The sequence below is a fragment of the Panonychus citri genome, unplaced genomic scaffold (assembly GCF_014898815.1).
Source record: "Panonychus citri isolate SS breed McGregor unplaced genomic scaffold, ASM1489881v1 Contig00141, whole genome shotgun sequence".
Classification (NCBI taxonomy): domain Eukaryota; kingdom Metazoa; phylum Arthropoda; class Arachnida; order Trombidiformes; family Tetranychidae; genus Panonychus; species Panonychus citri.
Window position 1 is genome coordinate 4,765,528 of NW_026515546.1, and position 22,907 is coordinate 4,788,434.

The window sequence follows — 22,907 nt, forward strand, 5'->3', positions numbered from 1 at the left end:
GGGTCAAACCTCTTTCTTATGTTCCGTTTTTTCTCTTTCGCAATGGGCCGAATTGGATATAAAAGAAAAAGAGAGAAAGACAGAGGGTTGCGAAGTCAGTTACGACTCAACATTGTCACCATCAACATCAACACTTAGTTTTTTTCTTTCTCTCTCTCTGTGCTATACTTCTCTTAAGAAGTTGCAGTTTTAGAAGTATTATTTTAAATATTTGGTGTTCACCACCACCGACGCCATCTTTGTGTCCCCCAGTTCCCCCAGTTTCACCACCATCTCCAATTTTGTGTGCCCCAGTTTCGCCGCTACCACCATCATTGTGTTTCCCTTGTTCCCTCAAATCCGCCATCACCTCCAATCTCGTGCTCCCCCAATTTCGCCGTTACCACCATACTTGTGTTCCCCCAGAACCTCCTTTGCTGCTGAGCCGCCGCTTACCTCTCTCTCAGACTGACCCGTAACAGGACCATCTTCAAGGTAAGCCTTAGGCTTTCGAGTGTTCTTTTTTTCCTTTTCCTTTTTGTAATAATTGATTCTTCACCTTATTCATAACCTTTGCATGCTTGTACTTATACCATTTATCCATTACCTTAAGTTAACCTGGTCGACTTAATTTTAGCCTTTCACCTTCGATCCTTTATCTTGACCACAACCGTTTATCAACTCCTTATCTATTCCATCCGAACTTTTACCATTATTGACACCTTCATTGGAAATTTATTTGGACCAATCACTATACTAGACATAATAAAGCTTTTCATCGAAGATCGAGAGTTTCACGAATCATTATCGCTACTAGAATTATCGAAATCTTTTGCTAAGGTCAACGTAAGCACCAAAACAACTATAGACAGCTTTAGGTTCAAGGCGAAATAAACTGTATCGAATTGATCTAAGTTTCAAAACTCGAATGTTCATAGGCAAACACCTAAGAGAGTTAACAGTGGTAGTAGTCCAGATTCAAGAAGCCATACAAAAAATAATTGATCTACTGATTTTGCATCACTTATCAATAACTGGACCAGAAGACTGGTTTCTGGAACTAATACTGGACGACGAAATAGCTGATCTGGAACTACGTGAATGAGGTTTAGTAATCAACAAATAGAGTTTATGCAACAACTTATATTTTCAGGTTTGACTTTCAACGAATTGATAAATTTATACATCATCACCCATGAGCGTTTAGATACAGGAGAAAACCCTATTCTACATGATGATACACCTTCCACCAGTCGAGATATTGTTTTAAATCTTTCTACCCCGAACGAAGAGCAAAGGAAATCATCTTAATCAAATTTATCTCCTCACAATATCTTTAATGTTCTTAAACGTTTGGTATTTGGTCAAAGAGTAATATAAGAAGAGACTGCGATCTCCTGAAAAAATAGCTGTTTGGGGATAAATCTCACGCGAGTCGCCACTGTCGTTTGTCGTCAAGAAAGAGAAAACGACTGTGCCGACTCGCGTGAGATGCATCATCAAACAGCTCTTTTTGTAAACGAACGAACAAAGAGTAAATACACATCTGATATGTCCATGTTCCATTATCGCCTTGCTTCCGTTTCAATACATAATGTTGTGTTATTGGCTTTGAACATTTTGTATAATCAAAAATATTTTCCGGCTTGTCCATCTTGTTCAAAAAACTAAACTGTGGTTTTTTATGATGTGAAGTCGGCTTTTATACTTTTTACTTTTGACCATATTTGTTCAAAGATTCTCCAAACTTTTTCTGTGAAGTCTTTACTCTTCAGTATAGCAATCATATAAGACTTTAAAAGTTGTCCACCTATGTAATGGCAATCCATTGGATCATCCAAAGCAATAAGAAGCTTTTTAAATTTCTCCAATGAACACTCAGCACTGAAGTCTGGTCCATCAACAACATCACCAGTTGCATGTGGTGGCATCCATGAACTTATAAACATTCGGTAAACAAATGAATCATCTTTCTTTTTCTTTATTAGAAGAAAGTGATTTATTTCATCACGTGAGTTGGCTGAATAGCTAAACAAAATTTCTTCATTGTTATCCATACTGAATACAAAATGAAACTACAGTCACACCTCTCTAATTTCACCCCCACCGGACCCAAAAAACTTGTGAAATTTGGGCAATTGTTTCGACAAATTAATCACCAATAGCACAAATGAAACACAATTGGAACTAATAACTAAGTTACTCAATTGTTTCGACAAATTAAAATGAACTGTAGTAATAATATGTTGGTTTGGGTAGTTCGTATTGTTGATTGCATCAAATACCTTTCTTGATTATTCTTAAGTCGTTTTAATTGTATTATTATAATCCACCTTTATCGGTATTCGTTGATTAGTTAGACCGAATTGTTATCAAGTCCAGTCGATATTCTCTTATGTGTTATTCGTCAATGCATCGGAAATATTTGGTATCGATTATTTTCTTGATTTTGAGGTTCGATTTTTTTTTGAAGAGAAAAAAATCGATTCTAATGAACTGTCAATGTATTCGAATACAAATACAAAAATCGATTTTCCTTTGAACAAAGGAACGATCAATCTAACTATAGTTAATCACTAATTGTTAGCTTGATTACAGCTCATTTTGATTAATTAGGTCTCATGATTTAACTTTTTAATCGATACTTTTGGTAATTGTTAGTAAAACAAAAATTTGTTGACCACTTACTTCTCTTGCCAACGTTAGACAATCACCTTACGCGTGGTCTTGGCCAGCTCTGGTTCCTCCGTTTGATAAACTAAATGTAGGTGGATAAACAAGTTTATCCACCTGGTCGAAGTTATCAAGACAAAAGAAAGAGAAAGAAAGAAAGAAAGAAAGAAAGAAAGAAAGAGAGAGAGAGGAGGAAAGAGAAGTTAGTCTATTCACTGAGACCGGAACTTCTCTGGTAAAGGGTTAGGTGAGAGATGAGGGTGATTTGTCTCTTTCTATGGGTTTTATTTTATAGTTGAGAGAGAAAGAGAAAGAAAGAAAGAAAGAAGAAAGAAAGAGATTGTTAGATTAAATTATCTTAATCTTACATCTAATAACTAATTTATCATAATTAGTGATCTACTAATACTGGATTAACATTTAAATTAATCCCAGTTAATTAGTATATCAAGGTATTTATTTTTATTCAGATTTACTTATTTTTCTTAGATTAAATAATCCTTTGATTCCTAAACTTTCTATTTATTTTATCACAGTGCTGATATTCAATTTCCTGATTTAGCTTAAGCCCGTTCTCAAGCTTTCAAAAATTCAATTGAGAATCATAAAACAAATGCTGATATTTATAATCACAAACATGATGATTATAAATTTTCTGAAAATGAGCTGGTTTATATTAAAAACAGAGCTGGAATCAATAAGAGGAAATTGGATCCAAATAGCTGTGGACCTTTCCGAGTCATCAGGAAAATTGCTACCAACATTTATGATATCGCTATTTCGGAGTCAGCATTCCAGTTCGAACAAATTCACTCCAAACATTTGCTGCCAATATCAAGAAATATAACCTGAATTATCATTCCAAACCCCTTCGTTTAATCATGAGGGTAGGGATGTAATGTAAATTAAGTTTTAGAGAAAGAAAACAAAAGGGATTTTAAATTCTCTTTCTCTTGTTTTCTTTTCTTTTTCTTTTCTCTTTCTTTACGATTTAATTTCTCTCGCTCAAAGCCAACAATTAATTAACGTATTGTTGCCAAACATTTATTGTTATTGTTGCTGTTGGTTAACCACAACAACAGGTTGAAAATATTAATTTCTGTTGATCAACATCAAATGTTGATGATGATGATGATTTTATTGTTTTGTTTAATTTGTAATTAATAAAGATTAAATTGTTTGTTTAAATTTAGTTAATTAATTAATTCCTTTTCAGCTTTGATTGGTTATTATTTCCAAGGAAGTGATTAATTTGAATTCATATTTTTGTGTTAAATTCTGATTGGAATTATTCAGTGAAATTATTGGCTGAAGCTCTTTTCTTTTACAGATATCATGATGATGTTATGATAGTTAACTTATTGTTGAAACTTGTAACAGAGTAATGATTGTATTTAAGTCACGAAATTATTTATTAGGTTTGTTATTAATTCCTTTGGAAAAATCACTTAATTAGTTTAACTTATTTCAAATAGATAAACAAACTTGATGATAAATTAATCTCGTTGAATTGACGTTAATTATATCATTCAGATGTTTTGTAATTTGTTGTTGATTAATAAGTTTATATAAAGTTAATGATATGAAATATTCAAATTAATTTTATTTACCTGTTGGGTAATTCAATGTTTCAATCCTTTTGTAATTTGAGATGATGATAAGATGGACGGAAGTAAATTTACTTCAATTGATCACTTTTATCCTGCAATCGATTGAACGATTTATTTGACACTCAGAGATAATTACATAAAGTACAATTAAGTTAAATTGAAACAATAATAATTATTATGAATTGATGAGAATGAATTCTTATCCGGTTCTCGACGGACCATTTGTTGCACAATTCACTTTTTATTGAACTTAAACTTGATTGGGATAAATCCCAAGCACAACTGATTACATAAATTAGCTTTTTTCATCATTAACATCATTATCTTCTTCATCTTCATCCGTATCATCTCCATCATGTTTATCTCCATCATCTTAACATAAACATTTCTTTCCTAGAAATGAATGTTTATGTTAAATTGAATGTTAACACAGCCTATTGAAATCACTAAAAAAGATGAGGTGGTTTGGTTAGGTACTAAACCAGTTTTAGTACCTGGCCGAAATTGTTATTACAAGTAAGAGAGAGATAAAAACATACTAATCTTACTGTTGTGTGTTGTATGTTGTATGTTGTATGTTGTATGTTGTATGTTGTATGTTGTATGTTGTATGTTGTATGTTGTATGTTGTATGTTGTATGTTGTATGTTGTGGCTGTCGTTGAGATTTTATTTAATATATTGTTGTAAAACAAATTCATAAAGCAATGCACAAATGACAAAACACTGATATTGATATTGATTCAAAATGAATCAAATATATAAAACAATATATAAAAGAAATTTTCTTGTTTGTGTTTTGTTTATCAAAAACAAAAATGTTTTGTTTATCAAATGATCAATGAATGTTGTTTGGTAAAGAGAAAAACATTTTGTTTAATATTCTTCAAGCTTCTTTTCTCTTTCTCTCTTTCTCTCTCTTCGATAATTAAAAAAACTTGTTCATCATTAAGAAAGAGGGATTGTTTATAATTATGAACAAAATTCTTCAATGATTAAAGAGAGAGAGAGAAAGATAATTAGACTTAAAATATAACAATTAATTTAAATAAGGTTGGAATGGAGAGAGAAAGGAAAATCAGCATAATTAAGAAAGGGGGAGGGAATAGGTCAGAAGAGAGAAAAAAGAGAAAGGAAAGGTAAAAGGGGTAAGGGACAAAGTTGATTTGGGCCAGAGGGGGTAGCTTCGCCCCTACTGGTTAAAACTAATTAAATCTTTCAAATAACCAGAAATTTAACTAAAAATATTGATTTCGATTTTTTTAAAATCAATTCGATAAGATTTAATTAAGACAACGAAGGGCTAGTTCCGATTAAGAAAATGGAGCCACGATCGATCGGACAATTTTGGGTAGGACAAAATTGGGTAGTTGACTGTATTTAGTTTTGCCATCACGAATGGCAATCACTCATCGCATGAAAATTAAATCCTCAACGATGATTCACCTAAAGATCTAAAACATATCAATTTTCTCGTCTACTCAATCAACACAAATGATCAACCCTCAATCGAACAATCAAACCTGAGCGACAATGTAAATCTGAGAATAAAACTGAAAAGCTGATCAATGAATCCAATTTTCCTCAACCTCAAATCAGATCACAATAAGCGAGATGAACGACCAGAAGTGAACGAAAAACAGCCTCATAATCGACGAATGAGCCAGAAAAAATTTACATTATTATGATACAATTATTTCTGCTCACCGTTTATAAAAAAACAAGGAACAGATCTAATATGGAAAACGTTGACCACAATTTCTTCATTAAGAACATACTGCTATATATAAATCAAAAACCCTCGAGATTTGGACTTGACCAGTGGAATGGTCACCATAAGACTGGGGAGATGTTTGCAAATAGAATAGGTGGCAACTACTCGTCTTCTAACCAGAGACGAGTTAAAAATAAAATAGCGATGAAGATGAAGATGAGGATGGAGATAAATATAAAATACCATGTAAACTAATGTTATAGTTAGTTGGAATGATATTCCCCTTCAACTAATTTTGCATTGATAAAGTCTTCGTATAAAATAATAAAGTAAAAGTGACAGTTAATAAAGTGAATCAATATTACTTCAATCAGATTCCCTGAAAATTTCTGATATGAGTGAAAACGCCAAAAACCCGAACCTCGGGAGGTCGAATTGGTTAGAGAACCTGAGATTGGCTTTGGATTTATTCTTGGTTCGGAAAATCCGCTGGTTATCCGCTCAGTCCGAGGATAAAGTACTTAAAGTCAATGGTTTTGATGTTTCTGAATTACCTCGAGATCAAGTGATGGACATGATTTCGGCTGATGACTCAGTTAAACTAACGGTTTGTCTAATTCGTCTCGTTCATCGGCCATTCTAACGGCCGCTAAAAAAGCTAAAGCACATTCATCTCGAGTTCGATTCGCCGATGGAATCACCATTAAAGGTTTCTTTCCGTTTCAAATGGTAGCAGTAAAAAGGGGGGAAAGTGTTTCCGGAAGCTGCAGTACCGACCATTTCCGGTATTAAGGTGATGATGTGGGTGGCGATAACTTCCGGAAACACTTGTAACATCCGGAAGTAAAGTTTTTGCGGGTGAAATTGTTTCAACTCTAATAACCGGAAGTTCCGGTAGAAAATAATAAACTGTATTTTCAACGAATTTTTGAATAAAAGGGAAGTGATGAAAGGTCAGAAAGACAGTTATGATGGTTCTTTTGCTTACGTAGGTGATAATTGTGATTGTATTAGTTCTTTTATTGTTTCGGGTGTTTTATTTTGACAATTTAGAGTATGGAAATGTTACCCTTACCCTTGATTTGAATCAACCATCACCACCACCACCACCATCATCACCATCTACATCCTCCTCCCTCGGTGACTTATCTCTTTTTTCATCTTCATCCGCTCAGGATAAATTTGAGACAATTAGTTCTGTGCTCAACAATATGAACTCTGTTTTGAACATTCTTGCTCAAGCTAACAAAGATCATAAACAGAAATCTCGAGGATCTCGAGTCTCGTGTGCGCAACAATGGTGAAATTGCTGATGCTGCAATGGATGAGAATGAGGATATTTCCCGCCGTCAAAAAGCCCAATACCTGAGGATCATGGAGCACTTGGTCGGTATCCACGAGGAGATTGTAACTCTTGCAAACTTTTCTTCGGAAACACAAAATGAAGGTACTGCAAAAATAATTGAAACCATTAAATTATTGGAAAGATCCAGCGACTATTTCATCAGAGAGATAAATAGACTTGCTGGTCATCCAAATATTTAATGGTTTCGATTATTTTTGCATATGCAATATTATGCATTTACTTTGAAAAAATTTTTTGCAAAAAGTTCCATTTAAAAATATCATTGCAAATTTCAACAAATTGAAAAAGTTGTATAAGTTTTATGCAAAAATAAATTTAATTTCACCATTAAAATCATTTGCAACCATAAGATTCATTTCATTTGAATTGGAGAAAAAAAATTATTAATAGTTTAATAAAAGAAAGAGCAAAAAATTTCACCCAGAAAACTTTACTTCCGGAGGTTAAGAGTGTTTCCGGAAGTTACCACCACCCACATCACCACCTTAATACCGGAAATGGTCGGTACGGTTTGGGAAGTGGTCGGTACTGCAGCTTCCGGAAACTTTGTCGCCCCCTTTTTACTACTAATGGTAAATGCAGCCAATGAACTGATTCCAATTCCCCATATACTGAAAGTTCAAACGGAAATCGGTGTAACCAAAATTATTTTGGCAAAATATGCAGATTCGGTCGATCGATAACTGTACAAAACTTTGTCAATTTCCTAACGAAAAAGCTTGACCTTCGCTCACCAGAATGCTATGCTCTGTGTGCGGAAGTTTATAACAATGCGTACGAACCAAAAATGATCTCCATTCTTGACCCCAAAGAATTGGTTTCCAAAATCGTAATTCGACTTCGTAGAGTTAAGAAACTCCGATACATGCTCAGGTTAACCTTCCTGCCGAAAAAAATCAAGACTTTTATCGATTACGATCCCAAGAGTTACGAATATTATTACACCCAGTGTGTTAATGATCTAATTCTGGACAGATTTTCACTCGATCTATACAAGGAACCATTCATAGTGTTCCGTTTATGTGCTATTAAATATTAATAATTTTATTAATATATTAAGGCCATTAAATATTACCATCAAATTTTCACTGAGGAGGAAACGGGAATAAAACAGATTCACACCTCTTGGAATTCTGGACCTAAATGGTGGACTGCTTCAGGTTCGTTTCACAAGTTCATCGAGTCGAGAATCAATTCTAATTATCTATTCAACTAATTAAACTATTATGCTTTTCTTTTACTTCTCAAAATGCTATCAAAGATGTACTATTATCGCGGATTGGTAAGAATATTGAAACTTTATCATTTTTTAAACTATCAATTTGTTATTAATTTTTTACCTTTTTTACCTCCTTTACATTGAATATGATATAAATATGATTTAAATATTATCACAATCAAAACCACAACTTAATTGAATGATTAGTTAGGTTTCTTTCAATTCAATTTAATTTAAGTTCTTTCAAAGGTTTCGAATGTTTAATTTTCTTTCTTTTCCTTGTTGATCTTCACACTTACATTGTAGCATTTATGTATTAATATTATGTATATTGAATTATTGATTTATTGATCTTTCAGCTCCAAGATATTATGGCCCACACATGGTTAGAGTTGCCCCCTGGTCATATCCAAAAGCAAATCCAAATGAGTTACGAGCGGTTGACTTTTCCAAGCCATTGAAATCCTCAAGTCTTGATGATTATGAATCAAATAGAGATGAATATGATCACCAGAACTTCAAGCCAATTTCTGCTGCAGCAAGTATTTCCTCCCTTGAAACGGAGCCAGAGGAGAGTGGGAGAGATGATCGCACAGATAATCCATCGGATTAAGCCACATTCTAATCACTTTGTTAACCTTTTCAACTATTAATACAATAATTGATGGGAAGAAAAACGGACGAAAATTTTACAAAAAAAGTTCCCAAATCATTTGATCGTTTTCAATTATCCATTTAAATGTAAAAGTCGAATACGAAATTGATTAGTAAAAAAGATGATTGCTTGAAAATCGTTTTCATATAATCTAATCTACTATTGTGACTAGATTTATTTCGAGTGTGAATGAGAAATTAAATCACTGAAAAGTTTCAGGATTTTTTCATGATTCATTTTCAGAGTTGCTATAAGACCGTTTCTATTGTAAACATCACCGGTATCGTTGTAATCGATTGAATTTCCCTTAAGATCGGTCATGATACCATTTGGAATTGAATTGAGTAAAGCATTTGGAGCGCAAATGTCCCACTTCTTGATCGATGTACTGTGAACATAAGCATCGGCGAAACCCTTGATTAACTGGAGTGTCTTGTAACCCGAACCACCGGCACTTTTCACATCGTAACTTTTATCATCGTTTTTGTACATTTTGGCTAAATTTGATTTTATATCTCCAGTATGTGAACGAGATACAATGAATCGTAACTTTGATTCACTTTCACTCTTCATTGGAGTTGGAACATTTAAAATTAAGTCTTCGATAGATTCGGAGAGTCCGGTGTCTTTCCAAGCCCAATAAGTTTCCTGGCTGAAAGGTTCGTGGATAATTCCTATGGTGGCAACACCTTTCACCGCAACACAGGCCATTGTTGTGACATATTGGGTCAGATTCTCTGAGTATTCTTGGGTTGCGTCTAATGGATCAATCCAAACAACCAGATCTTCCATAGAGACCATGGAACTTGGTAGATTGTGAACATCGTCCGCATAAAGTACATCTTGAAGTTCACCGAAAGGCAAGAAAAATCCTTCGCCCTCGGGGCTATCTTTTTCTTCTGAAATGATTCGTAGGCCAGGAAATTTAGCCGATACTTGAAGAACCATCATTTGGTGGGAACGTAAATCTCCTTCGGTTAATAATTCATCTTTCCCATTCTCGTCCTTTGATTTAGATCGACTATGTAATTCTCGGTTCTTCATCACTCCGACCACTTCTTTGCCCCCTCTTTCCGCTGCTTTGATTAATGTCACCAGAAGAGTCTTCAGATCAATAGATTGTCCTCTATAATTGATTAGGAATAAGAACAATTTAGTAAATACATTAATTGTGATTCTTTTAGGTTAAACATACCCAAGGGAAACTGGTAGATTTGGTTCTCGTTTTCTTGCCTTACTATGATAAAGAACCTCATTGGTTATTGATGATGATAAATAAATTAAATAAATGCAAATGAATAAGAACAGAATTACAATAAATCCAAAAGGATTGACTCGAATCATGTAAGGCCACATTTCAATGACCCGAAAATGTCGATCCCTCTCCAAGAACCAAAATGAATCAAAGTACATGAACTGTCATCATGAGTAACCTGAATTTAGAAAATGAAAAAAAATATGAAAAGATTTACCAATCAGCCATCTTCATCAATATAATTAACTTATAATAATCAATTTTACAGAACAATAGTTAAAATCAAATTGAATTGAAACGAAAATTGTCCAATTCCAATTCCAATTGTCAATTGTTATACTTTATGATAAAATACTTACTAAAAAACCAGCTCATTATTAGCGAACCAGATATTGAATTAATTATGTAATACAATTAGTAAACTGTCTGGCCCCTAGTCTGGTAAATTAATCAGCAATTAATTGTCACAGTAATCAGAAAATCATAATAATAAGTGTTTCCATCTTGATAACATTTAGATATTATCAATGATTGACATTTCCAAAAGGTTTTTAAGATGATCAACAATCAAGAGATTCAACAATTACCTCCAATCTATTTACTCCATAATATTTGGTACACTTTAATTAACCACTGGCATGAAAATAGAAATTAAATTAACAAGAGAAACAATTAAATTAACTTTTTTTCGCAAGAGAATTAAAAACAAAAACAATAACAAACGAATCTCTTTGATCTCAAGTGACGGTCCCTTGGAAATGATCATATGGAAAAATTTTGTTCTTGACAAAAAGGTTTAGCTAATTGAGAACAATTTGATTCTCTTGTTGATTTAGATTAATATTCATTTTGTGTTTTAATTAATTTAAATTGAATTTTAATTTTGTTTCTTTCATCAGTTGATTTACATGATGAGTCTAACAATGAACCGATTAATTGTTAAAAATGGAAAACAATTCCTCTCTCTTACTTCATCTTCTCATCTACCGGTAAGGCCTAAGTTTTTTTTTCTGCGTTTTAATTTTTCTCATCACCAATTTGATTGATTGATTGATTGATTACATTGATTGTATTTATTTTTTATCTTCATTTATTTTGTTTATTTTCCTCTTATCTTATGAATATGATATCTATTAGGGTCAGAGAATCACCAACACAGCTAATAATCAAGCTGCTTCGGCTGCTGCTGCTGTAAAGGAATCAACTGAAGATTCAGTTGATGTGAAGATTAAAAAGTTCATGGTTTATCGTTGGAATCCTGAAACTCCTGAAGTTAAACCTTACATGCAAACATATGATGTTGACTTAAATTCTTGTGGACCTATGGTACTTGATGCTCTCATTAAAATCAAAAATGAATTGGATCCAACCTTGACTTTCAGACGCTCTTGTCGAGAAGGTTTGTTTTTGTTTACATTCATTTTCTATTCTATTTTGATTATTCTCTTTTATTTTATTTCCATTCTATCTTTCACTTTTTTTCTTCTATAACAAGCTAATTACCTAATTCATTTTCTAATTATTTAGGTATCTGTGGTTCCTGTGCTATGAATATCGGAGGTGGTAATACACTTGCTTGCATCAGGTAGACTCTATTAAATTGCCCTCGAAATGAAACTCTCTATTCCATGTATTTGCTCAAGGTCATGATTCATCTAGAAATTGGATCATGATATCAAGAGATTCTTTTCTTCTTATCCGGATAATCTTTTATTCCAAGAATCAAGAGAAAGCAGGGAAAGGCTTAATACTCAATGAATTTACTTGATACTCTCTATCTACATTACGATTGATTCAAATTCTAATAATTTTATTCCATTTTTCTTTTCCTATTCTCAGTAAAATCGACTCCAATCTTGATAAACCAATGAAAATCTATCCTTTACCTCACATGTATGTGGTCAAAGATCTGGTTCCAGATATGAATCATTTCTATGAACAGTATCGATCAATTCAACCCTGGTTACAGAAAAAGGATGAATCTGGTTTTGGAAAGAAACAAAATTTACAAAGTATCGATGATCGTAAGAAACTTGATGGACTTTATGAGTGTATATTGTGCGCCTGTTGTTCAACCTCATGTCCAAGTTATTGGTGGAATAGTGACCGTTACCTTGGACCCGCTGTTCTCATGCAAGCCTATCGTTGGATAATCGATTCGAGAGATGAATCAACAGAGAAACGATTAGATAAACTTAGAGATCCATTCTCAGTTTATCGATGTCACACAATTATGAACTGTTCACGAACATGTCCAAAGAATTTAAATCCAGGACAAGCAATCGGCGAATTAAAGAAACTTCTAGCTGGATGGTCAAAAAAGGGAGAACCACAATTATCAGGACAAGCTTAATTAACTTTTTAATTCACTCTCAGAACTCTTTCTCTCTCTTTCAAAAGATTTAATTTAATTCATTCATCTTTTTAAATCCATTAGGGAGAAATTAAAAGAAAATCGGATATTTGGTCTCGGTTAAAACACGAATAATATACATACATACAAAACATACACACACACACACAAATCGTAATATATACAATTAATTAATAATGAAAAATATTAATTCTCTTAAGGTTAATTGTATAAAGTATTCACAAGAACTAAAAAAAGTAATCTGTAAATTCAATTCAGAGAGTGAGAAAAATCTGGAGAATTAAATTTAACTCTGCAATAAGTTAACTCTATTTACTTTTCTTTTTTAATTAGAATAAAAATCCAACCTCTAAAGACAATTAAATAACCAAGAAATTAACAAATTTTCGTCAACAATTAGAAAAATGAAAAAAAAATTATTCCAATTGGAGAAAAAAAAGTTCCATCTGTTGGTGAACTTTTGAACTAAATGGAAGAAAAAAATTGTGATGTTTATTATTATCAAATGATTCGTTGAGTTGATTTTGTTACTCTTCACTTGATTGTTGACTGTTTACTTTTTGTTTATCGTTACACTTTTGTGGCCAATGGAAAAACTAACCAATGTGCACAGTTTCCAAGCTAATCTACAACCATTAGAAACTGACCTTTGGCGATCTTCGATCACTGGTAGCAAGAGGATCGGGCGTTGGTTTCACCCAAACATCACCGGCCCTGAGGCTGAAAAGATGCTCATGGAAAGAGGTTCAGATGGCAGTTTCTTGGTCCGTCCGAGTAAATCAAATCCAGGGGATTTTACATTATCAGTAAGGTAAATTGTCACACCAATTAAACGACCAATTAACTAACACTAACTGATTTTCTAAAATGCAAAATGTCATCACCTCAATCACTTTTTCTTTCTATCCCTTGTATCATTTTTATTCTGTTCTTTTCTTTTATTGTTTAGTTTTTATTCTCTTTTTTGCTTTGGTTGTTCGGAGTTTGAATTCTATTCTCTTTTGAAATGTTTTCTTTTGTCTTCTTGTTCAGTGTAATTAACTTGTGTAATTTTCTCTCTGTGTTTAATCAATTTTAGGAGAAATGGTCAAGTGACACATATTAAAATTCAAAACACTGGTGATTATTATGATCTTTATGGTGGAGAAAAGTTTGCCACATTAGCCGAATTAGTTGTTTTCTACATTGAAAATCAAGGACAATTGAAAGAGAAAAATGGTTCCAATATTGAGCTGAAATATCCATTAAATTCATCTGATCCAACAAGTGAACGATGGTTTCATGGAGCTTTATCAGGAAAGGAAGCTGAAAAGCTTTTACTTGATAAAGGTAAAAATGGTAGTTTTCTTGTTCGTGAATCAATGAGTAAACCTGGTGATTATGTTTTGTCGGTGCGAACCGATGATAAAGTTACTCATGTTATAATTAGATTTCAAGATGGTAAATATGATGTCGGCGGTGGTGAACAATTTGATAGTCTATCAGAATTAATTGAATATTATAAGAAAAATCCAATGGTCGAGACTTCCGGGACAGTGGTACACCTAAAGCAACCCTTTAACGCGACCAAAATCACCGCTTCGACCATCGAGAGTCGAGTTAAGGTATTATCCAAGGAGAATGCTCAAAATAACGGGAAGGCCGGTTTTTGGGAGGAATTCGAGGTAAGTTTAAATTGGCCTTTTAAAACAATCAGATTCTAATTGTTTCTCTTTCCGTTTATAGTATTTACAGCAACAAGAGTGCAAACATTTATATTCAAGGAAAGAAGGTCAAAGGCCGGAAAATAGAGCCAAAAATCGTTACAAAAATATTCTACCTTGTAAGTTAATATCCATTTTCTGCTAATTAACCAAATTACTTGATTTGATTTATGTGTATAGTAAATTTCAATACTTGAAGCAGAAAAAAAACCTCATCAATTTGCTGATTAACTTTTTTTTTCTTCTTTCCTTCATCAGTTGATTATACTCGTGTCATTTTAAGAGATGGTGATACCTCAATTGGATCTGATTACATCAATGCAAATATAATCAAGGTATCACATTTTCTAACCCTTGAACCTGTAATTTAAACTAATTACCTTTTAAATTGTATTTTCATCGTTCTTTTTTTGCAGCCTGAAGATGAAGGTACTGGCTCTTTGTCAACGAAAACTTATATTGCCACCCAAGGACCTTTATCGAATTCTGTAGATGATTTTTGGCGAATGTTGTGGCAAGAAAATTCTCGTGTTATTGTAATGACCACGAAAGAAGTAGAAAGATCCAAGGTAGTCGATCGTTGGATCGTTTATCATCCATTTTCTTTCTTGCATAATCATTTCATGCTTTTCACAAGCTCCTTTTTCCCTCTCTCTCTCTCTCTCTCTTCCCTTATCATTCATCATCATTTCTTTGCAAAGTGAGCTTTCCGCTATCCCAGATATCGCCTCTCATGAGCAAATGCAAATGTAAATCAGATAAAAATAATAAGAAAACCTCTTGAATTGCAAAATCTTGTAGAAAGAGATGCATATCAGCATCTTTTGCATTTTCACGGTAAAACTCAATTTTCGGTTCCTTTTATATTTTATAGTTTTTCGCATTTGCATCAATGATTTATGATCACTTTCGCTTTACCGATACATTTGCCTCTTTTTTCCTGCTCATATACGCATCTCTCTCTCTTTCTCCTTCATCATCTGTGTACAAAATTTTTCCTCTCTCATTATCCCTAATCTATTACCTTCAATATTAATTTTCTTCAATTTCTCTCTCTCTCTCTTTTTCCTCTTTAGAATAAATGTGCTCGTTATTGGCCCCATGAAGGTCAAAGTAAAGATTATGGTAAGATTAAGGTTAAATGCTTATCAGAAAAACCGCCCAAAGATTATATTTTAAGAGAATTGGAAGTTAGTAACGAAAGTGAAACGGAAACTCGTACTGTTTATCAATATCAATTCACTGCGTGGCCTGATCATGGTGTTCCTACTTACCCTGGTTGTGTGCTTAATTTCCTACACGAAGTAAATGTTAGACAAGAATCTATTGAAGGAGCTGGACCGATAATTGTTCATTGCAGGTAATACTCAGTTCACTAAATTTACAATCAATTCTTGTTTTACTTTAAAACTAAATAAGTATCACCAAAAAGAGTTAGCCAAAACTGATTATCTATCAATTAACACACATGAAGATTAATTATCTTGACAACAGTTGATACAAAAACTAATTACTTAATATTATTAACTTACTAAACTTTTCTATTTACTTTTTTTTCTAAAAAATAATATTCTAGTGCTGGAATCGGTAGAACTGGAACTTTTATTGTTATCGATATGATTATTGATCAAATTAAGAGACAAGGATTGGATTGTGAGATTGATATTCCAAGAACAATTCAAATGGTGCGATCTCAAAGATCAGGACTTGTACAAACGGAAGCTCAATACCAGTTCGTTTATCTGGCCGTTGAACATTATATTGAAACTTTACAACAGCGTTTACTGGCCAAACAGGTACAAGGAACAAGCCTCTGAATCCCGAAAGCTTTTTAACTCTAATCTTTGCAAACGAGCAAACCACCAATTCCAACCTCCACCATGTCCTCACCACCACCACACCACCTCCTCCATTAAGATTCACTTCTCCTCCTTTCGCACTGACACAACAAACGCATACCTGATAGTTTCAAATACTTTCGATTTATTTTTTTAATCGCTACTCACCTTCTCACCATTATCATCCCTGTTCATTTTAATCTTTCATTCGTTAATCTCAATCTTTTAAATTCTAATCCTTATCCCTTGCATGAACTTTTCCTCTCTCTCTTTCTCTCTAAATGCTTTTATTTTATACACAAAATATTCATTTCTACTTTGGAAGAAAAGAAAAGAATTTTCATTCTAAATCTTGATAATTTCCGCTGTTTTCTTTATTCTTTACTATTTACCTATTTTTATTTCTTCTTTTTCCCCTTCCGTTAACAGCGAAGTCTCATCGCGGGTCGTGAGTATACCAACATAAAGTACGCAAGCGGAGACCTTCCATCTACTATGATGAATCCAAAGTGATGAAAATAATAATTCTTAATAATTCGGGCCCTAATTAAGATTACGTTGTTTCCACCATTCCTTGAACTTTTCTCGAACTTTTCTCTTCATCTTCTTTTATCCGTTTCACCTCAACAATTGTTATCAACCAAAACTCATCTAAAAACGACATCAAAACGTACACACACATGAGAATTGACGACATTTTCCGGACAAAATAGAAAAAAACGGAAGACCTGAGATCGAAAACGAAAGACCATTGGCCATTATTCTCGTGTCTCTTTCTACATTTTTATTTTTTACGATTCCGTTGTTCTTTTTTTTTCGTTGGACTTGAAAGTATTTCTTCATCATCAACTTTTTTACACCAATGGACGGAAATTGGATAAGGTTTACATTATATTATTCGTTGATATATATAACTTTGTTTTTCGTTTACAATCGGAAATTATCTTCTAATGACAAAACAAAAGATTGTGTCTTCTTGATGCTCCAATTTTCCTGTTCATCATTTTCCAAATCTCATCATCATCATCATCATCATCGTTATCTTCTCAATATGTTCAACTTATATATAAGACGAAGCCTTAGAAATTAAACCCAAACTCTTATGGTTGTATCCCAGGAACCAGAAGCCAAGGCCATTCCATCCGGTGTTAAAGATATTGTTGATACTCTCGATTCGTGGCCAGAAAGGTTTCCTGTTCCAGAGATGTACCGTTATATTATGAAAAAATAATATTATTATATATTAGATTATCTATTGAGTTTAAATTACCGTTATAACTATTTAATTAACATGGATTTACCTGCGTGTTTTGATTTAAGTATATCCCACATATGAATTGTTGAATCATCTGATCCTGCCAACAGAATACGTCCAGATAAGGAGAGAGCACATGAAGTGAAACCACTTCGTGAATTTGGTGATTTATAAGCTGTTATCTCTTGGTCACTTCGAATATCGAAAAGTCGACAAGTTCGATCCTCTGATCCTGTACTGAAAACAAAGTCACTTCGATGAAACTAGAAGACAAAAAGAAAAAGAAAACGGAAAGAATCCAATCAAATTTATCCAAGAAAAGAAATTAACAAATCCAATATATCACAATTGATTATTATGTATTATCCATGAGCCGAATCATCAAAAGTTAACAAACAAAGAAAAAGTAATCAAATCAATCAATTTAAAGAAAATGGGCTAATTACATTGACAGAAGTTACATCAGCTTCATGGCCAAAAAACGTCTGAACGGGTTTATCGGTCCTCAAGTCCCAGAGCTGAAAAATCATCAAGAAATTTGAAAGAGACAAAAGAAAAAGTTATTCCTTCCGATATAATTACAGAATTATTTATATTTATCAAAGATATCTGATGATTAGAAATGGCAGTTTCATCTTTCCTGTAAAACAAACTGACCACAGTCCAAACCAATGGACATTGTAAATATATAACATGCTTCTTGTTTTCTTGTTTCGATGAACACTTTTGTCGGACATTTCGAACCATTGAGACAAAGTACAAACCTTAGCAGTTTTATCAACCGATCCAGTGATCAGATTCGATGAATCATGAGAAATGGCACAAGAAATGACATCACCAGTGTGACCTCTAAACTCTTTCACCTTTGATCCAGTCTCAATATCCCATAGGACTCTGGAAGAGAAAGTAACCCATCAAAAGTAAAGAATTAAAGAAACAAACAATTAAATCAAGTTGATTAGTATTGGATAAATATAATAATCAAAATGTAAATCTGATAAATTAACTCAAAGAAATCAAATGATATAAAACATGACGGAAGGACAATATTACCAAACAACAATTGATTAACTATCATGATGATGATCAAACACTCACAAACTCCAATCAAATCAATTTTAGGCAATTGGATAAAATTTGTTAATTGTTTACAACAACAACAAAAAAAAACACACCAGTCAATTGTTGCCAATTTTGTCCTGGCAATACTGTTGTTTTTTTTATATACTTATTATTATTTCATATGACTATTAATATCATTACTTTGATTATAATATTATTTAACTACAATTGATTGATTATATTTGATTGTATACCATCGGTGACCATTGGTCAAACTTACATTTTCTTATCAGCTGATCCTGTTATTAGATTATTATCATCAACGAATCGACAACACGATAAGAACCCATCGAATCCGGCCAGTTCTCGAACCAATTTAGCACCAGTATTATCACAATCGCGTTTATTTAGATCGTAAACCGAACACATATTGTCCATACCTCCACAAGCGACCATATTACCCGAGGTTGCAAACGCACAGGTCATTGTCCAGCTTGACCGAAGTCCAATAATTTTGGTCTTTCGATCCAATGGAAAAATGAAAATTAATCAAAACTCAATTTCCTCCCAACAATCAAGTTAATTACCTTATTCCCTGTGATCGTATCCCAAATGATAAGTTTACTTTCAAGAGCTGCTGAGACAAGATGCCTAGAGTTAAATTGGTGCGAAATACATACAAATCAAAGGTAAATGATTAATTGTTGGATCAACAATTAGATTAACAATTAGGCTTACCTACTATCTCCGGAAAAATGAATCGCATTTACTTTTTGTAAGTGACCTTTTAAGGCTCGACGAAAGTTCAATTTGACCGAAATCACTGGTGACATGTCACCACAAATTTCCTCTAATTGTTTATCTCGAACAGACTTTTGATTAGCCTTAATTGTTTGGAAGACAATTTGATTAGTAAGAAAAACAGAAATGATTCTAAATCACAATCAACTTTAATCACACTTACCCTTAGATCTGTCATGATTTGTTGTAATTCATTTTCAAGATCTAAAACATCCTGAGGTTTATTCTGGAACAATTAACAAACACTTGATTAGTTGACAATCTAATTAACAATGATCACAGAATTTACCTTAACCATTATATTACCAAGCAGTTATAATTAACTTTCTATAATTGGATTAACATAAAATTAAATCAATTGTCTGATCTCAATTGGAACGTTGAAACAAAATTAAAAAAAAACTACAACACAAACGAGCACACAAAAAGTTAAGTTAATTGTTTAATCAAAACTAACTGATTACTATTGATTGTTGATGATTGAGATGAAAAAGTTACAATGACTTTTAAACAAGGTAACAATCAAAGTAATCATTGATCAGGCTTCCCAATTCAGTTAACAGTAATTTAGTTAATCATGAAGGAGTAAAAGTAAACCTTTAATCCGGTGGAGAGAAGTAAAAAATTGAAACCTTATCAATTTAGCTTCTTAAATTGTGATTAATCAATAGCACGCAATAGTATGACAATCAAGAATGATCATTAATTCATCTTGGTAAACAATAATTAGTTAATTGTATTTCACTTTGATTGTCAAAGTGTTAATGGTTAATCAATAAATGGATAAAAATTTGTTGTCGTTGTCATTGTTTTTTTTTATTAATTGGTATCAATTTAAATTGTTCATGATGACACTGATTAAGAGGGAGAGAGAGTTAATTGTTTCCAATTTGAGGTGAACAATTAGTTTTAATTGTTGGGAGTGTTTATATCGCAAGCTGATTAAAATAGTTTTGGTTAATGTTGTTGTTGGATTGTGATTAAGAAATTGTGATCAAACAAAATGGAGGTTAAGGTGAAATGATGTGAAATTACAGGTTAATGATTTTTTGTTACAATTTAAATTATTATAATTAAATTAATTGTTCTCAATGATAATTTGTAAAAGTTTCCATTGAATTGATTGTTGTGTGTGGGTGAGATTAACATTTTAAACTAAATTGTGGGATAAAATATGAGATACAAAGTAATTGGAATTGGAATCGTAATCATTGGGATGAGATTTAGTTAATTGTGATTTCCTAGTTTGTTGGCTGATTAAGTTAAGTAAATTTAAAGATAATCACTTGACAAGTTAATTGTCAAGATTAATGATTAATCCGTATGAATAAAGGGTTGATTAATTGTTTAATCATTTCGATAACAATTAGTTGGTTTATGTGTGTGTGTGTTTGTTGATTGATTGATTTTGATGAGAAGGATAAATATTGATTAACCTAAATTTGGATCAATTGTTTTGTTGTGGTCATTTTGAGTTGACCTTTTTAAAAGCTGAATCAACGCTGCCGATGATGAGACTAGTGGATGCTATTGAAACCTTTGGTGGTGTTGATTGTGGGGATGGTGATCGTGAGGATGAGGATGAACTGGTTCGGTTGTTGATTCGGTTTCCTGATAAAAGTTCATTAACTGATGGTGAAGGTGGAGATTGTTGTTGTTGTTGTTGTTGTTGTTGAGATTGTGGTGGTTGTTGGTGGTGATGATTGTGTGCATGATGATTATCAATATCTTCATCGTCTTCATCTTCATCAATATCCTCATCATGAGATGATGATGAGCGACGATGACGATGATTATGATGGTGATTGTTGTGATTATTATTACTGGCGGTGGTTTTATTGTTCGGGTGATGGTGGGTTGAGTTGACACTTCCATCAGAGTGGGGTGGTTCTGATGATACATTTGTGGCAAATGAATCTCTTGACCCATCACCGGACATCATATCCATACCTGGTGATCCTGAATCTCGCGATTCATTATAAGATGAATACCTCGAATTACCAGAATTGGACATTCGTTGATGTCGACGCCATTTTGCCCTTCGATTACTAAACCAAACCTTTAATCATCGAAAATAATAAAATACAAGTTAACATTATAATCATCAATCATTAACTAAATCACTTATTTAATGGTCAATTGGTTTAAAGGTGATCACTTTATGATTGATTTATTGATTGTCATTGATTAACTTTAACTAAATCAACTTGTATCAAAGAGGTTGAACAAATAATCAGGTTATCATGATTAAACCGGTAAGTGTAACTAATAATAATATTAAATTATGATTCAACTAATTATAATCCTACAATTAACAATACTCAATATTATATAATATATATATTTGTATACACATTGATTAAGCTACAATTAACTTTTTTTTACATTCACATGAATGATTAAAAGTCTGATCAGATCAACAATTAATCTAAATTTACTTTAACTTATCCTCTCATTGATTGTTATAGATTAGATTTGAAAAAGTTAATCTATCAAATTTAAAATTAAATTCAATTCAGTTCAATAAAAAAAAAGTAATTAACTTCAATCAATATATATGAATATCAATTGATATTGATTTAGGTTTTGTTTTCCTATCAATTAACTAACTATAATTTTCAATAATCATCACAATTTAAATGTAAACACTAACTGATGATGATTACGATTGAGAAACTAAATTAAATTAAACAAATTAATTGTTGTTGATTATTATTAAGATAAATATGTTAATTTGAATGAAAAATATTCATTTATAATAATAATTAGTTAATTTTTTTTTCACTTCTTCAACAACTTTTACAATCTATATAAAGCTACAAGTTAATTGTCAAGTTAATTGTCAAAACGATTAACTAAATTAAAGGAAGACAACACTCTGTGAACACCTAATCAAAAGTGATTAACTAAAGGATATTAACTTTTATTGTCCAATCGTGATTAGTAAATCAACTGATTAGATCCAATTGATTGATAATATATCGAATATCAAATGAGAGAGAAAAGTTCAATAGGAATAAGAAAATCATTGGAACGATAAATCAAAGAAAAATATATAAGAATGAATATAGAAAGATGATGATGATGATGATGATGGAAAATAATCTCTTCCTGAGTAACTAATGAATCTCAGAACTTTGGAATAGAAAAAGAAAAACTTTTTCTCTCTTCCAATGAAAAGTTGATTCTTCAGAATCAACAATCAAGAATCAAGTCGATGATGATGATTGTAGGCATATCATCATCATTATCATCAACAATTTAAATGATAATAATAATAGTAAGTTAATGATGATGATAAGATGATGATAAAAGATCCGGAATCGGAAATCTAGAGAAATGAATTAAGATGGAAATTGTTTTTCTTTTTCTTGATTGTTACTAATCACCCATTTGATTACTAT

General features: G+C 32.4%; 5 protein-coding genes and 1 long non-coding RNA gene across 7 annotated transcripts in view; 3 read left to right on the forward strand and 3 right to left on the reverse strand.

Annotated features, from left to right (window-relative positions):
• The first annotated feature begins 7,784 nt into the window (after window positions 1-7,784).
• Window positions 7,785-9,037, forward strand: LOC128395783 (uncharacterized). The gene is made up of 3 exons (XR_008326718.1): window positions 7,785-8,501; window positions 8,603-8,623; window positions 8,920-9,037. It is a non-coding gene; the product is annotated as an uncharacterized LOC128395783 (long non-coding RNA).
• LOC128395780 (inositol monophosphatase 3-like) lies at window positions 8,644-11,208 on the reverse strand. Of its 2 annotated transcripts, XM_053356265.1 has the most exons (4): window positions 11,058-11,203; window positions 10,830-10,908; window positions 10,411-10,648; window positions 8,644-10,341 (listed from the first exon to the last, which is right to left on the reverse strand). In XM_053356265.1, exons 3-4 carry the CDS (start codon window positions 10,626-10,628, stop codon window positions 9,390-9,392), a joined length of 1,170 nt encoding a protein of 389 aa, XP_053212240.1. In that variant the 5' UTR covers window positions 10,629-10,648; window positions 10,830-10,908; window positions 11,058-11,203; the 3' UTR covers window positions 8,644-9,389. The 2 variants fall into 2 exon arrangements, with proteins under 2 accessions (XP_053212240.1, XP_053212239.1); XM_053356264.1 differs by having other exon boundaries at window positions 10,830-11,208.
• Window positions 11,209-11,249: 41 nt separating this feature from the next.
• LOC128395781 (succinate dehydrogenase [ubiquinone] iron-sulfur subunit, mitochondrial-like) lies at window positions 11,250-13,150 on the forward strand. Its single transcript, XM_053356266.1, has 4 exons — window positions 11,250-11,459; window positions 11,608-11,869; window positions 11,998-12,055; window positions 12,310-13,150. Exons 1-4 carry the CDS (start codon window positions 11,379-11,381, stop codon window positions 12,821-12,823), a joined length of 915 nt encoding a protein of 304 aa, XP_053212241.1. The 5' UTR covers window positions 11,250-11,378; the 3' UTR covers window positions 12,824-13,150.
• A 133-nt stretch (window positions 13,151-13,283) lies between these two features.
• On the forward strand, window positions 13,284-18,930 carry LOC128395779 (tyrosine-protein phosphatase non-receptor type 11-like). Its single transcript, XM_053356263.1, has 8 exons — window positions 13,284-13,655; window positions 13,923-14,508; window positions 14,570-14,666; window positions 14,806-14,882; window positions 14,964-15,116; window positions 15,624-15,907; window positions 16,124-16,343; window positions 16,815-18,930. The coding sequence occupies exons 1-8, from the start codon at window positions 13,432-13,434 to the stop codon at window positions 16,896-16,898; spliced, it is 1,725 nt and encodes a 574-aa protein (XP_053212238.1). The 5' UTR covers window positions 13,284-13,431; the 3' UTR covers window positions 16,899-18,930.
• Window positions 17,440-19,967, reverse strand: LOC128395782 (guanine nucleotide-binding protein subunit beta-2-like). Its single transcript, XM_053356267.1, has 9 exons — window positions 19,793-19,967; window positions 19,667-19,729; window positions 19,441-19,586; window positions 19,290-19,353; window positions 18,983-19,221; window positions 18,405-18,534; window positions 18,087-18,158; window positions 17,687-17,903; window positions 17,440-17,578 (listed from the first exon to the last, which is right to left on the reverse strand). The coding sequence occupies exons 1-9, from the start codon at window positions 19,799-19,801 to the stop codon at window positions 17,472-17,474; spliced, it is 1,047 nt and encodes a 348-aa protein (XP_053212242.1). The 5' UTR covers window positions 19,802-19,967; the 3' UTR covers window positions 17,440-17,471.
• A 337-nt stretch (window positions 19,968-20,304) lies between these two features.
• LOC128395778 (transcription factor stalky-like) overlaps window positions 20,305-22,907 on the reverse strand; it is a 30,439-nt gene continuing 27,836 nt past the window's right edge. Inside the window, exon 7 of the mRNA XM_053356261.1 lies at window positions 20,305-21,562. Coding sequence (XP_053212236.1) covers window positions 20,969-21,562 — 594 coding nt within the window. The 3' untranslated portion in view covers window positions 20,305-20,968. The remainder of the gene's footprint in view (window positions 21,563-22,907) is intronic.